The sequence below is a fragment of the Chiloscyllium punctatum genome, chromosome 29, assembly GCF_047496795.1.
Source record: "Chiloscyllium punctatum isolate Juve2018m chromosome 29, sChiPun1.3, whole genome shotgun sequence".
NCBI lineage: Eukaryota > Metazoa > Chordata > Chondrichthyes > Orectolobiformes > Hemiscylliidae > Chiloscyllium > Chiloscyllium punctatum.
The window spans coordinates 73,222,149-73,239,073 of record NC_092767.1 but is presented as its reverse complement, the minus strand read 5'-3'; the positions used below and the strand labels follow the sequence as shown (position 1 = coordinate 73,239,073).

Genomic DNA, 16,925 nt, shown 5'->3' with positions numbered 1-16,925 from the left:
CACTGAACACACCCAGGCACCTCCTATAAACACTGACACACCCAGGCACCTCCTATAAACACTGAACACACTCAGGCACCTCCTATAAAGACTGACACACCCAGGCACCTCCTATAAACACTGACACACCCTGGCACCTCCTATAAACACTGACACACCCAGGCACCTCCTATAAACACTGACACACCCAGGCACCTCCTATAAACACTGAACACACCCAGGCACCTCCTATAAATACTGACACACCCAAGCACCTCCTATAAACACTGACACACCCTGGGACCCATATAAATACTGACACAGCCTGGGACCCCGTATAAACACTGACACACCTAGGCACCTCCTATAAATACTGACACACCCAAGCACCTCCTATAAATACTGACACACCTAGGCACCTCCTATAAACACTGACACACCCTGGCACCTTCTATAAACACTGAACACACCCAGGCACCTCCTATAAACACTGAACACACCCAGGCACTTCCTATAAACACTGAACACACCCAGGCATCCCCCATAAACACTGACACACACAGGCACCACGTAATACTAGCGACACACCCTGAGACCTCCCACAAATACTGACACACCCTGGGACTTCCTATAAACACTGACACACCCTGGGACCTCTTATAAACACTGACACACCCTGGGACCTCTTATAAACACTGACACACCCAGGCACCACCAAATAATACCTGACACACCCCGGCACCTCCTATAAACACTGACACAGCCTGGGACCCCGTATAAACACTGACACACCCTGGGATCTCCTATAAACACTGACACCCCTAGGACCTCCTATAAACACTGACACACCCTGGGACCCCCTATAAACACTGACACACCCTGGGATCTCCTATAAACACTGACACACCCTGGGACCCCCTATAAACACTGACACACCCTGGGACCCTCTATAAACACTGACACACCCTGGGACCTCTTATAAACACTGACACACCCTGGGACCTCTTATAAACACTGACACACCCAGGCACCACCTAATAATACCTGACACACCCCGGCACCTCCTATAAACACTGACACAGCCTGGGACCCCCTATAAACACTGACACACCCTGGGATCTCCTATAAACAGTGACACACCCTGGGACCCCCTATAAACACTGACACACCCTGGGACCCCCTATAAACACTGACACACCCTGGGACCCCCTATAAACACTGACACACCCTGGGACCCCCTATAAACACTGACACACCCTGGGACCTCCTATAAACACTGACACACCCTGGGACCCCCTATAAACACTGACACACCCTGGGACCTCTTATAAACACTGACACACCCTGGGACCTCTTATAAACACTGACACACCCAGGCACCACCTAATAATACCTGACACACCCCGGCACCTCCTATAAACACTGACACAGCCTGGGACCCCCTATAAACACTGACACACCCTGGGATCTCCTATAAACACTGACACACCCTGGGACCCCCTATAAACACTGACACACCCTGGGACCCCCTATAAACACTGACACACCCTGGGACCCCCTATAAACACTGACACACCCTGGGACCCCCTATAAACACTGACACACCCTGGGACCCCCTATAAACACTGACACACCGAGGGACCTCCTATAAACACTGACACACCCTGGGACCCCCTATAAACACTGACACACCCTGGGACCCCCTATAAACACTGACACACACTGGGACCCCTATAAACACTGACACACCCTGGGACCCCCTATAAACACTGACACACCCTGGGACCTCCTATAAACACTGACACATCCTGGGACCCCCTTTAAACACTGACACACCCTGGGACCCCCTATAAACACTGACACACCCTGGGACCTCCTATAAACACTGACACACCCAGGGACCTCCTATTAACACTGACACACCCAGGCATCTCCTATAAACACTGACACACCCTGGGACCTCCTATAAACACTGACACACCCAGGCACCTCCTATTAACACTGACACACCCGAGCACCTCCTATAAACACTGACACACCCAGGCACCTCCTATAAACACTGACACACCCTGGCACCTCCTATAAACACTGAACACACCCAGGCACCTCCTATAAACACTGACACACCCAGGCACCTCCTATAAACACTGAACACACCCAGGCACCTCCTATAAATACTGACACACCCAAGCACCTCCTATAAACACTGACACACCCTGGGACCCATATAAATACTGACACAGCCTGGGACCCCGTATAAACACTGACACACCTAGGCACCTCCTATAAATACTGACACACCCAAGCACCTCCTATAAATACTGACACACCTAGGCACCTCCTATAAACACTGACACACCCTGGCACCTCCTATAAACACTGACACACCCAGGCACTTCCTATAAACACCGAACACACCCAGGCACCTCCGATAAACACTGAATACACCCAGGCATCCCCCATAAACACTGACACACCCAGGCACCACGTAATAATACCGACACACCCTGAGACCTCCCACAAATACTGACACACCCTGGGACTTCCTATAAACACTGACACACCCTGGGACCTCTTATAAACACTGACACATCCAGGCACCACCTAATAATACCTGACACACCCCGGCACCTCCTATAAACACTGACACAGCCTGGGACCCCCTATAAACACTGACACACCCTGGGACCTCCTATAAACACTGACACCCCTAGGACCTCCTATAAACACTGACACACCCTGGGATCTCCTATAAACACTGACACACCCAGGGACCTCCTATAAACACTGACACACCCTGGGACCCCCTATAAACACTGACACACCCTGGGACCTCTTATAAACACTGACACACCCTGGGACCTCTTATAAACACTGACACACCCAGGCACCACCTAATAATACCTGACACACCCCGGCACCTCCTATAAACACTGACACAGCCTGGGACCCCCTATAAACACTGACACACCCTGGGATCTCCTATAAACACTGACACACCCTGGGACCCCGTATAAACACTGACACACCCTGGGACCCCCTATAAACACTGACACACCCTGGGACCCCCTATAAACACTGACACACCCTGGGACCCCCTATAAACACTGACACACCCAGGGACCTCCTATAAACACTGACACACCCTGGGACCCCCTATAAACACTGACACACCCTGGGACCTCCTATAAACACTGACACACCCTGGGACCCCCTATAAACACTGATACACCCTGGGTCCCCCTATAAACACTGACACACCCTGGGACCCCCTATAAACACTGACACACCCTGGGACCCCCTATAAACACTGACACACCCAGGGACCTCCTATAAACACTGACACATCCTGGGACCCCCTATAAACACTGACACACCCTGGGACCTCCTATAAACACTGACACACCCAGGGACCTCTTATAAACACTGACACACCCAGGCACCACCTAATAATACCTGACACACCCCGGCACCTCCTATAAACACTGACACAGCCTGGGACCCCCTATAAACACTGACACACCCTGGGATCTCCTATAAACACTGACACACCCTGGGACCCCCTATAAACACTGACACACCCTGGGACCTCCTATAAACACTGACACACCCTGGGACCCCCTATAAACACTGACACACCCTGGGACCCTCTATAAACACTGACACACCCAGACATCTCCTATAAACACTGACACACCCTGGGACCCCCTATAAACACTGACACACCCAGACATCTCCTATAAACACTGACACACCCAGACATCTCCTATAAACACTGACACACCCTGGGACCCCCTATAAACACTGACACACCCTGGGACCCCCTATAAACACTGACACACCCTGGGACCCCCTATAAACACTGACACACCCTGGGACCCCCTATAAACACTGACACACCCAGACATCTCCTAGAAACACTGACACACCCTGGGACCCCCTATAAACATGACACACCCGGGGACCCCCAATAAACACTGACACACCCAGACATCTCCTATAAACACTGACACACCCTGGGACCCCCTATAAACACTGACACACCCTGGGACCCCCTATAAACACTGACACACCGAGACATCTCCTATAAACACTGACACACCCTGGGAACCCCTATAAACAGTGACACACCCAGGTACCACCTATAAACACTGACACACCCAGGTACCACCTATAAACATTGACACACCCCGGTACCACCTAAAAACAATGACACACCCAGGCCCCTCCTATAAATCCTTACTTACCCAGGAATCCCCTACTCATATTGATATTTGCAGAAACACATAGAAACTAGTGCCACAGCCTGCTGGAAGTATGGACGTAAGTAGGAAACTCCTGCAAATACACACAGGGATGCCCTGTAAATACTGACTGCTCAGGGAAATCCTGCAAATACACACAGGGATGCCCTATAAATACTGACAGCGCAGGGAAATCCTGCAAATGCTGATACACTCAGGAAGCTCCTGAAAATGCTAATACTCAGAAAGATGCCCTGAAAATTCTGACACCGGCAGAGAATTCCTGCAAATGCTGACAAGTGGGAAGATGCCTTACAAATATTGACACCCACACCTGGAACCCCTGCAAATGGAGTACACATGGGGGTTGGGGAAAATATCGTACACATACCAACACACCCAGGAACCCCTGCAAATACTGACAGATTTCAGGGAGTTCTTGCAAATACAGACACACCCAGTTAGCTCCTGCAAATAATGACAGAGGAATGTCAGACAAATACTGACACACACAGGGATGCCTTACAAATACCAACATGGGTAGGGATCCCTACAAAAACTGGAATGTCAAGAAAGCTGCTGAAAATACTGACACATACATAGATACCCTACAAATACTAGCTGATGTTCACTTTTTTTTCCCACTGTGCAGCCCTTTTAAATATTTGTCTATCGTTGGGTACATATGTTTATTTCTCACGTAACAAAGCATTTGTGGCTTCTGTGTTGCTGTGCACCTGTACAGTTTGCTGGCACACTGCCACTACAGACACTGACATACTGGTATTGTAATGAAAAGCCGAATCAGTTTCTGAAAGGTTATTATTAGGCAGACACAAATATAGAAGGAAGGAAAATGTAAATTACTGTTATTGATATGATCAAATAGATCATTGTGATGGTTTTTGGCTCTTTGTGTGATGTAAGCATTGAATCACTTATTTTAAAATCAGTGGACCCTGCCACAAAACTAAAGGGATAATTCACACAATTGCTTATCTCTTGGTACAACCTGTATTAATTTCTAGGCACTGGAATTGAGCTCGCTCCAGGGGCTCCCACTGCACAACTTCTAAGGGTCTAAGGATGAAATGCAGTTCTTGAGAAGCAGATGGCATCGATACGCTAATCATCTCGCAATTCATGGGTTATTTCTTCCTTGTCCTGTTGCTAGTCAATTCTGTATATTATTAAATGTTTGTATCATTCATGCATCATTTTTTTTGCCACAGTTTGAAAGCCTTTATGTTACAGTGGTAAACCTACATCATTCTACAGTTTGTGCACTGGGCATGGATTTCCTAGACTGAGACCTCCAAAGGCTTCCCCTCAAGTTGGGCAGTTTTCTGTCCTTTTCATCTCAAAGGTTGTAAGTTTCTGAAAGTGCAAGTTGCTCACTGTACCTTGAGGGCAATGAGCATTTGGGACCTTGGTTACCAAAGACCTGTGTCTTTAATCAAAAGATTGAAGGGTTGAGTAGTAAGCTGAGGTCAACCTGACAAAGAGAATGAATTATTGTGGTGTTCGCAATGTCAAATCATGTACAGAAAGTGAAAGAAAGATTAGATTGTAAGAGAAAGGATAGCAATATTAACATTTATGCTTAATATCTTTTATAATTTAATACATGAAGGAATGAGAAAACATGTTTTTAAAGCTAACATTTCGCATCTAGAGGACTCTTTGTAAGAGCTTTGAGGAAGAGTCAACTAGATGTGAAACATTAGCTTGCTCTCTTTCCATGGATGCTGCCTGACCCACTGTGATGTCCAGCATTTGTTGTTTTCAGTACAGATTCCAACATCTGTAGTAATTTGCTCCTCCATGTTTTTAATGTTTTTATTACTCATTCGTGGCTAATGGACAAGGCTGGCTAAGCCAGCACTTATTGCCCATCAGAGGAGGTGATGGCCTAGTGGTATCATTACGAGACTTTTAATTGAGAGACCCACATAATGTTTTGGAACCCGGGTTCAAATCCAGGCGTGGCAGGTGGTGGATTGTGAATTCAATAAAAATCTAAAATTAAGAGTCTACTGATGACTATGAATCCATTCTCAACTGCTGAGAAAGCATATCTTATTCATTAATGTACTTTAGGGAAGGAAACTGCCATCCTTACCTGGTCTGGCTGACATGTGACTCCAGACCCACAGCAACAGGGTTGACTGGGCAATAAATGCTGACCTGGCTAGCAACACCCTCAACCCGTGAAGGAATGAGTTGCACAGACAGAAGTTAGGAGACAACTACCTGAGTCACATAAAGGTCAGGCCAGGTAAGGATATTAGGTTTCCTTCCCTAAGGGGCATTAGTGGGTGTTTTTTGTGACAATCATAACAATATAGTTACCATCAGGCCAGATCTTTATCCCAGTCTATTTTTTATTGAATTGAAATGTCACCATCTGCCATTGTGGGATTCAAATCTGTGTTCCAGGGACTGTGGCCAGGTGTTCTGGATTACTCGTCCAATGAGATCCACTCACCACCGACTTGTTGGTCCACAGGCAATAATTAGTGGCTGTTAACAATTATCACAATGTTAAAAGCCTATTTCTGTTACAAATTTTAGACTTCATTTTCTAGATATTTTTGAATCAACCTGTTCAGGTGTGTTTTTTGCCTCATTGCCACAAAAGTCTGTGCAGGTCAAGTCACTAAATGTTTTGAAGACAGAGATAGCTAGATTCTTGATTATTAAAGAGATCAAAGGTTATGGAGAAAAGGCAGGAGAATAGGGGTGAGATACATATCAGACATGATTGAATGGCAGAGCAGATTGGGTGGGCTGAATGGCCTAATGTTACTCCTATATTTTACAGTCTTATAGTTATGATACACTTCTGAAGCAGATGAAACTTGAACCCAGGCCTTTTGGCTCACAGGTAGGAACACTGTGAGCTCTGGTCAGATTTGATTTTGACGTCAAATTTAATAGGTTACTAATGTACAAATACAGTTCCTTCATGAAGCTGATGAGGTGGTTAAGGATGAGATGCAGTTTTTGAGAGGGAGATGGCATAGGCACACTAAACATCTCGCAATTCATGGGTTATTTCTTGCTTGCCCTGTTGCTAGTCAATTCTGTGTACCATTAATGGTTTGTATTGTTCACGCAACATTTTTGTTTTGCCACATTCTGACCTGAATATTTTACCTTTGTTTTCTTCGATGCTGCAAAGGTGACAGTTTAATTTTCTGGCTGTCCGGGATCAGTAGATCTCTATAATTCAAAGCCATGCCATCCCTTCTTGCTGGGATCTCCATATTTTGTTCAAAGTCCTGATCCTGCAGTTAGTTAACATATAAAAGAGTTCATCAAGGAGGCAAAGACAGTAAAAATGTGCTTAAGAACCATCATTAGTTGTAGTAACAAAGACCTCCAAGGTGGAGGAACACAATCAAGGTAAATTTCAGGAAAACAACACAATGCTTATAAATCCTTTAAAGGAGAGCTAATGGCTTAATGGCTAGAAGTATTGGAGTGGCCAGTGAGTCACAATGACCAGAAAGACCTCAAGTACAGGATATAATTAGGTAATTTCAAATGGGAATGCAGAACCTGTTGCTTATAAAGAGTCACTGATTCGAATAATATAGCGTAGATGCATTTTAGAAAAAAATGGACAAACGTATGAGGAAGACTATAATAAAAGTTATGTCAATGAAGTGGGCTAAGGAAGGATGGGAGAATGTACAAAACACCAGAACGGGCTGGTTGAATGGCCTGTTTCTGCGCTGTATGACTGATATAATCTAAGTAACTGAGATGGTCTCATTATTCCCACTTCTGTTATATCCATTTCTGGATGTTGTGAGAGTGTTCAGGCATCAGGCAAGGACAGGACTGGACTTGACTGCAATGTCTCCTACCCTCTCCAACTGCCATGCTCCCCACCTCTTGATCACCATGTTCAAAAGCCTGTCAGCTCACATCTGGGCAACCATTACATAAAAAACCATCCAGACTAACACAAGTACCATACTGTCACAATAATTACAATTCAGTAAAGCACAGGAACAGGCCCTTCGGCCCACCAAGCCTGCGCCGATTCCATTCCTTATTTAGACCTACTACTTACTGCCCAGACACAGTGTCAATCCCTCTGTTTGCCTCCCATTCATGTGTCAGTATATAATCAGCAGCTTCAGTAGTGAAGGGGTGGAATAGAATTGCAAAGTGAAAGTGAAAAAGGTTCTCAATGCTTCATTAACTAGTTATGTCCAATATCTTGTTCCCATTATTGTGCACCCAGTATATAAGTTAGTGCTCTAGTTTGCACAATTTTCATAATAACCACTAGAAAGTCAGACAGAGAACAAATGATCTGTCTTTGCTCACAAACTACATTTTCTTTTCCTTATGTGACATTCAATACAAGGCTACATTAGTTTGGCAGGTGAACCAGGGGAGAGATAGGGATAATTTGTCTGGTATGCATTGCCTGAAAGGGTGGTTGAAGCAGATTTAACAGTAAAGTCCAAAAGGAAATTAGATATATACTTGAGAAAGAAATATTCGCCTTAAACCTATGCCCTCTAGCTTTGGACTCAGCTACCCTGGGGAAAAGACTTTGGCTATTCACCCTATCTATGCCCATCATGATTTTATAAACCTCTATAAGGACACCCTTCAGCCTCTGATGCTCCAGGGAAAACAGCCCCAGTCTATTCAGTCTCTCTCTATAGCTCCAACCCTCCAACTCTGGCAACATCCTTGTAAATCTTTCCTGAACCCTTTCAAGTTTCACAACATCCTTCCTTTAGAAGGGAGACCAGACCTGAACGCAGTATTCTAAAACTGGCCTAATCAATGTCCTGTACAGCCTCAAAATGACGTCCCGACTCCCATACTCCGTACACTGACCAATAAAAGCAAGCATACCGAAAAGAAAAGGAAATATTCGCAAGTCTCTTGGGAGGAATAGGGGAAAGAAATGAATTACATAAAGTCTACATTAAGTTAATACAGCATAATGGGCTAAATGGACTCCTTCTGACTTGCATGATTCTATGATTCAGTCAGCAAATTACACTCTTTAAAACATTTGTTCACAGGATGTGAATGTTGCTGGCTAGGCCAGCATTTGTGCTATCCTTAATTGCCCTTGAGAAGGTGGTGATTGTAGTGATTGGAACGAGGTCAGCCAAATGAACCTCACAGAACAGGAATTCCCTTATTTCAGTAGTTACCCTGGTCCAAACAGGGAGTCCTGGCTGACACACAGAAACAGGACTGTCCCCCTCCAACTTTATTTTGATTTTATCCCTGCCCTCCCCTTCACTGTTTGATCACACAGCACTGCCCTCTGAGAAGGGCACTGCTTGTCACTGGCCACTCGGGTGTTTTCTTTCTTCCTGGTGGTGGAATATAAATAAAGATTTACACCCTTGTTGTTCTTCACTGTGTCCGACACCTGCACACACACACCACGGTGGCTGGGGAAAAATAAACACAACTGCTGTCAGGTAGTAGTGGGGGGGGGGGGGGGGCGGTGGAGGAAGATTACAAAAAAATAGGAGTGTTGGAAGTTCTGTTCATTCTAAGAGCTGGCTCTGAGGAAGCTGAATCAGAGTAAAGGACTCTCCATGTGTAAATAAAGGGTGATGGATACTGGCCTCTGTGAAGCTATTTCAGAGTTGAGCCACCTTCCTGAACCGCTGTATTCCATGAGGTGTAAGTACATCCCCAGTGCTTTTAGGGAGGGAGTTCCCATGGAATGAAAGCTGAAGAGTAGGACAGAAGAAAGGTTATTTTCCACTGTTACCCCAACAGATAAACAAATGGTTTGAGGACAGTCTTAAAATTCCACAAAGAAATATAACAAGACTTTCACCTGTAAGCTACCAGAGGAAAGTTAATTTCATTATATGAAAAGCAAAACTGAGAAACAGGGGTTCAATAATGCCTGAGACTTGTAAAACAAACTTTAGGTCGTGGTGGAAAAGATGGGGTGGAAGGATTTCGACAGGTTTGCGACACTTGGAAGAAAATTCACACTTTTACTGTCATGCCTGCATCAGCGCAAAGCTGGAGAGATCAAATCAAAACTGTTCAATGACAGCCCAGCATGCTGAATTCTGATATACCACCTCTCTCCTCCATTTCTGGGGGACTGTCTTGCATTAATTCTGTTTGTGAACTTACCAGCTGTAGAAGTCAGTACTGTGATACATCTCCCAGGCGAAGCAGCAATTTACACACACTTATTTCACATAAGTGTACTGTGTTCACTGTCCATCAGGTGATATCCTTTACACTGGGTAGTTAAAATGCAGTCCATGGAACACCTTAGACTAGGCTGCAAGCATGACCCCCATACTCATTTGGTCACATTTCAAGATGGGGGGAGTTCAAAACAGGAGGGCATATTTTTAAAGTGGGAGAGAAAAGGTTTAAAAAGAACATAAGTGGCAACGTGTTTTTTACACAGAAAGTGGCTCATGTGTGGAGTGAACTGCCAAAAGAAGTGGTGGATGCAGATACAGTTACAACATTTTAAGACAGTTGGATAAGTTCATGAACAGGAAAGGCTTAGACTGATATGGGCCAAACACAGGCAAGTAGGACTACTTTAGTATGGGAACAGGGTCGGCATGGACTAACTGGACCAAAGAGTCTGTTTCCATGCTGTATGACTCTATGTCATTTTCATCCTCTGTCCCTTTTCCACTCTGACTTCTCTGTCCTTAGCAATCTACAGTGTTCCAATGAAGCTCAACAAGGGGTATGAAGCACAGCATCTCGTCTCTCCATTAGACACTTTCCAACCTCTCAGGCCTAACTTCGAATTCAACAATTTCAGATGATAATCTCTGCCCTTTTAATTTACTGCTTCTGGTTTTCAGTGGTCAGTGATGATTCTGCATTTCCCCCCATTTAGACTTCATTTCTTTGTTTGCCACAAGAACACTCTCTTTTTGCCTTGCACCATAACTTCCGTTTTGTTCTACCCCCATCTTCCCTCTTTCTCTGCCCCTGTACTTGATTAAAACCTGTAGCATCTCAAACCTTTTTCCAATTCTGACTGGCTGCAAGGTTCACTCTGTATGTCTCTCTAAGCAGACTTGCTGATTTTTTTCCAGAATTTTCTGGTTTTAATGCAGATTTCAATCCTCAAGAGAAAAGCACAACACAGCAGATGCCGGATTTCAAAATGATGAGGATGCAGCGAGAAATAAGTGACTGCTCACCTCCACTTCATGTTTCACTTCAATTAAGGAGGCCATTATACATTCCCTCTTTAAGATTAAAGATCCTGTAAGCACACAAAAAAAAATATTTCTAAGCTTCTGCACATGATTTCATATTATAATCAATACCAAAACTGGAATGTCCTGTTGACTGGACTCACTGGTATTCCCTTGATGACACATATTTGTAAATGAAATCATATACCAAGACTGCAAGCAACTACAGAGAGTTGTGAACACAGCCCAGTCCATCACTCAAATCATCCTTTCATCCACTGATGCCATATACGCTTCCCACTGCCTCAAGAAGGCAGTCACATCATCAAAAACCCCTCCCACCCCGATTATACTCTCTTTCATCCTTCTCCCTCGGGCATAAGATATAAAAGTTTAAATATATCTATGAATAGATTAAAGAACAGCTCCTTCCTCACTGTTATCAGACTTTTGAATGAACCTCTCAAATGTTAATTCTGATCTCTTCCTGCATCTTCTCTGCAGCTGGGAGGTCATGTTGCGCTGTACAGGACACTGGTTAGGCCACTTTTGGAATATTGCGTGCAATTCCGGTCTCCCTCCAAAGAATCGATGTTGTGAAACTTAAAAGTTTCAGAAAAGATTTACAAGGATGTTGCCAGGGTTGGAGGGTTTGAGCTATAGGGAGAGGCTGAATAGGCTGGAGCTGTTTTCCCTGGAGCGTTGGAGGCTGAGGGGTGACTTTATAGAGGTTTATAAAATCATTAGGGGCATGGATAGGGTAAATAATCAAGATCTTTTCCCTCGATTGGGGGGAGTTCAGAACTAGAGGGCGTAGGTTTAGGGTGACAGGGAAAAGATTTAAAAGGGACCTGATGGGCAACTTTTTTATGCAAAGGGTGGTGCATGTATGGAATGAGCTGCAGAGGAAGTGGTGGAGGCTGGTACAATTACAGCATTTAAAAGGCATCTGGATGGGTATAAGAAAAGGAAGGGCTTAGAGGGATATGGGCCAAGTGCTGGCAAATGGGACTAGATTAGGTTGGGATATCTGGTCAGCATGGACGAGTTGGACCGAAGGGTCTGTTTCTGTGCTGCACATCTCTAAGACAATAAATCAATCAATATACACATTAAAGTTTTTGAATTTCTGATGAGATTGCTCTTCCCTTTAAAACCACTCCTGTATGTTTTCCTGGTTTGTGATTCTTTTCCCTACTTTAGCAGGCAGTGTGGCTGTGCTCTTTGCAAAATGTAACAACGCATGTACAACCAGCCAGGAAGTGGTGCACAGGAGAAACTCAACATGACAAGTGTGCAGCAGAATTTGCTTCCATGTCACACATTCCTTTCCCTCCTATCAATTACAATACAGTTATTGATTTTTTTTTCTACTAAGCTTGAGATAGGGTGTCTTAGTTATCTACAACATTCCGCATTTCCTTTCTGAGTCTCTCAAAAGCATCACAACAGAAGTCAATGTTCAAACTTTTCCATCTATCCCACTGTTGTTATAGTAAGGCTGCTAACCACTTTTTTTTTTACCTAATCTGGCACCACTTTTTCTTGGTGCGCGCTGCATAACACAAATTTTACCACACTAATGTTTTTAAACATCACATCACTGTATACAATTTATATTAATTTGGAGTCAGCTCTATTGTTATAGGCGTATTAGTAGGACATTCATCTCCTTAAACCCCACAATTAAAGAAAAGAAATGCATTTATACAGCAGCTTATAGGGTCTCCCTGTGCACTTATAGTAATACAGCACAGAAACAGACTCTTCGGTCCAACCAGTGCACGCCGACCATAATCCCAATCTAAACTAGTCCCAACTGCCTGTGCTTGACCCACATCCCTCCAAACGTTTCTTATTCATGTACTTATCTAAACGTCTTTTAAATATTCTAACTGTACCTGCACCCACCACTTCTTCAGGCAGTTCATTCCACACACAAACCACTCTCTGTGTGAAAAGCTGCCTCTCATGTTCTTTTCAGACCTTTCTCTTCTCACCTTAAAAATATGTCCCCTGTTCTTGAAATCCCCTACCCTCAGGAGACAACACCTGTCATTATTCTTGTCTTTTATGAAGAATTGTGTAACTTTGAAATATCAGAACTTGGCAACAAGATTGTACACACCAAGATCCCACATACAGCAATGTGATAATGAATGACTAATCTGTTTTTGTAATGATGAATAAAGGATTCAGTATTGGTCAGGTTATTGGTGATAACACCTCTGCTCTTCTTCAAAAGGCTGTCATGCAGTATTTTGTGCACACCCGAGCAGGCAGGTGGTGCCTTGGCTAATCTGGAAGATTGCACCTCAGACTTTGCAGAACTCTCTCAATACTACATAGGAGTATCAGTCTAGAATCTGGAGTACTGTGTACAGTTTTGGTCTCCTTGAGAAAGGATGCACTGGCACTACAAGGGTTGGAGAGGTGGTTCACTAGTCTGATTCCGAGTTGAGAGGGTTGGCTTATGAGGAGAGACTGTGTAGAATGGAACTTGACTCATTCGAATTTAGAAGAATGAGGAAGGATCTTATAGAAACATATAAAATCACAAAGGGAATAGATAAGGTAGAGCAACGGAGGCTGTTCCACTGGCGAGTGAAACTATAACTGGGGGCATAACCTCAAAATAAGGGGGAGCAGGTTTAGGACTGAGCTGAGGAAAAACTTTAAAGGGTTGTCAATCTGTGGAATTCCCTGCCCAGTGAAGCAGACGAGGCTACCTCGTTGAATGTTTTTAAGGTGAAGATAGATAAATTTTTGAACTGTAAAGGAATTAAGGATTGCATTGAGTGGGCAGGTGAGTGCAGCTGAGTTCACAAAAAGATCAGCCATAGAGAGAGTGCAGAGGAGGTTCACCAGGATTAGGATTATTTTCATTAGAAACATGGAGGTTGAGTGGGGACCTGATTGAGGTCTACAAACTCATATAAGGTATAGACAGGGTAGATAGAAAGAGGCTTTTTTTCCCCAGAATGGGGGACTCAATTACTATGGGTCATGAGTTCAAGGTGAGAGGGGAAAAGTTTAAGGGAGATATGCATGGAACATTCTTTGCACATATGGTGGTGGGTGCCTGGAACGTGTTGCCAGTGGAGGTGGTAGAAGCAGGCACAGTAGTGTCATTTAAGATGTATCTAGACAGATACGTGAAAGGGCAGGGAGCAGAGGGATACAGATCCTTGGAAAATAGGTGACAGGTTTAGATATAGGATCTGGATTCGTGCAGCCCTGGAGGGCCAAAGGGCTGGTTGCTGTGCTGTAATTTTCTTTGTTCTTTGTTTTATTTCAGGCTCTGAAATGCCGCTGAGTGATTTGCTTGCCTCCCAACTGTCTACCAGTCTTCTGGCTTTGTGCAACTCACCCTGTGAACCATTTTCCGAGGCCGCCCTCCAACTGCTGGTTCAACAACATGAGTCTGGCCACTTCTGTGCAGCCACTTGACAACTCTGTGGGTTCAGGTGTCATTGTGCGCCTTATTCCGGAGGAATATCCTTGCACCCATTGTGCATAATAGAAAGAGACCTTAAAAACCCATCTGGCTCACAAATGCCCTTTGGGGAAGGAAATCTGACAATCATAGAGTCATACAGCATGGAAACAGACCCTTTGGTCCAACTTGTCCATGCGGCTCTGCCTAAATTAGATTGCTGATGCTTTCCATACCCTCTGCCCTATTACTTGTTTTAGAAACTTTACTAACCTCTGCTGAGCCACAGACTCATAGAGTTGTACAGCACGGAAACAGACCCTTCAGTCCAACTCATTCATGCTGACCTGATATCCTAAATTTATCTACTCCCATTTGCCAGCATTTGGCCCATATCCCTCTAAACCCTTCCTATCCAGATGCCTTTTAAATATTATAGTGGAACAACTATATTGGGGTGGCACAGTGGCTCAGTGGTTAGCACCGCTGCCTCACAGCGGCAGGGACCCAGGTTTGATTCCCGCCTCGGGTAACTGTCTGTGTGGAGTTTGCACATTCTCCCCATGTCTGCGTGGGTTTCCTCCGGGTGATCCGTTTTCCTCCCACAATCCAAAGGTGTGCAGGTTAGGGTGAATTGGCCATGCTGAATTGCCCGTAGTCAGGGGTAAATATAAGGTAGGGGAATAGGTCTGGGTGAGTTACTCTTCGGAGGATCGGTGTGGACTTGTTGGGCCGAACGGCCTGTTTCCAATCTAATCAAAACTTCCACTCTTCCCTCCTTTAACATTTTTTTCATAATTTTCTGTGTAACTGAACCCACCACCGCACTATTTAGTTTAAAGTCCTATCCAAAGTGCGAGTTATGTGATTCACCATGGCTCTGACGGGCAACTTTTTTACACAGATTTTTACACAGAGGGTGGTTCATTTGTGAAATAAACCACCAGAGAAAGTGGCAGATGCAGATACAGTCACAACATTTAAAATACATTTGGACAGGTGCATGAACAGGAAAGGTTTAGAGGGATATGGGCCAAACGCAGGCAGGTGGGACTAGTTTAGTTTGGGAAGTTTGGTTGACGTTGGCTCTGTCAGCTTTGCCATCATTCAATGCTTGTTCTATTTCTGGGAAATAATCCAACTCAAAATTTTAGGTTTCATACTGGAGCAATTATCCATATTTCTCTCATTCAGCTTAAGACTTCGACTGGAGTGAAGGAATAACTGCTCTTTTCTTCCCATTGAATCTGTGACAGTATCACTCCAGAGTCAAGGAAACTCCCTCACCATTGCCATCTGCTGTTCAATGTCCCATTACAGTTTGTTATAGACAGGCCAATGATGAATAAATTGTGGGGGGGCGGAGGGGGGGTCATGGTGCAGTGGTAAACTCAGGCAAATATCTGGAGAAATGAGTTAAGGAATTGCATTCAATTCATAAAACCTACAATTGAAGGCTTGCCTCAGTAATCATGAACATGGAATGATCGCAATATGAATTACTGTGAAAAAAAAGTCCTGGTTCACAATTTCCTTACCTGGTGTTACTCCAGGCTCACAGCAATATGGTTTATACTCTTAACAATCTTGTGAAATGAAGGCAAAGTAAAGATAACCAATAAATCTTGGCCTTGCCAGAGTTGCTAATGTCCCGTGAAAGTATAAAACAAAAGCTTCAGAGAAATGAAACATTCAGAGCTGGTCAGAATGTGCAAAATGAGCAGCTCAGCATTTACGATTACACGCAAAGTATCCCATCTGGCTGCATGATGTTTTGACAGGACTAAGAATAGTCATGATGAAAGATCTGGCATTATATAGTTCTCAATATAAAGGTATGAGTAACACAAATCATTTCCACAAACATTAAGAACAGGATAGTTTGTGTTTGCAAAGTGTATAGTTAGTGATAAGGGTATGGAAAGGCAGTGTCTGAAAGAGTGGCTGGGCAGATTCAACTATAGCTTTCTATGTGAAATAGGCTAAACACTGGAAGATAAAAATAATTTAGGTTTTCAGGGAGAGGGCTGGCTAAGTTGCTTTAGCAGAGTAGAGTTTTATGCTCTCTAAAAT

At 44.2% G+C, this 16,925-nt stretch overlaps 1 protein-coding gene across 1 annotated transcript in view; it reads right to left on the bottom strand.

Annotated features, from left to right (window-relative positions):
• meiosin (meiosis initiator) overlaps positions 1–16,925 on the bottom strand; it is an 87,161-nt gene that overhangs the window by 61,421 nt on the left and 8,815 nt on the right. The window contains exons 3-4 of the mRNA XM_072549411.1: positions 11,420–11,484; positions 7,383–7,513 (exon numbers count right to left, since the gene is read on the bottom strand). Coding sequence (XP_072405512.1) covers positions 7,383–7,513; positions 11,420–11,455 — 167 coding nt within the window. The 5' untranslated portion in view covers positions 11,456–11,484. The remainder of the gene's footprint in view (positions 1–7,382; positions 7,514–11,419; positions 11,485–16,925) is intronic.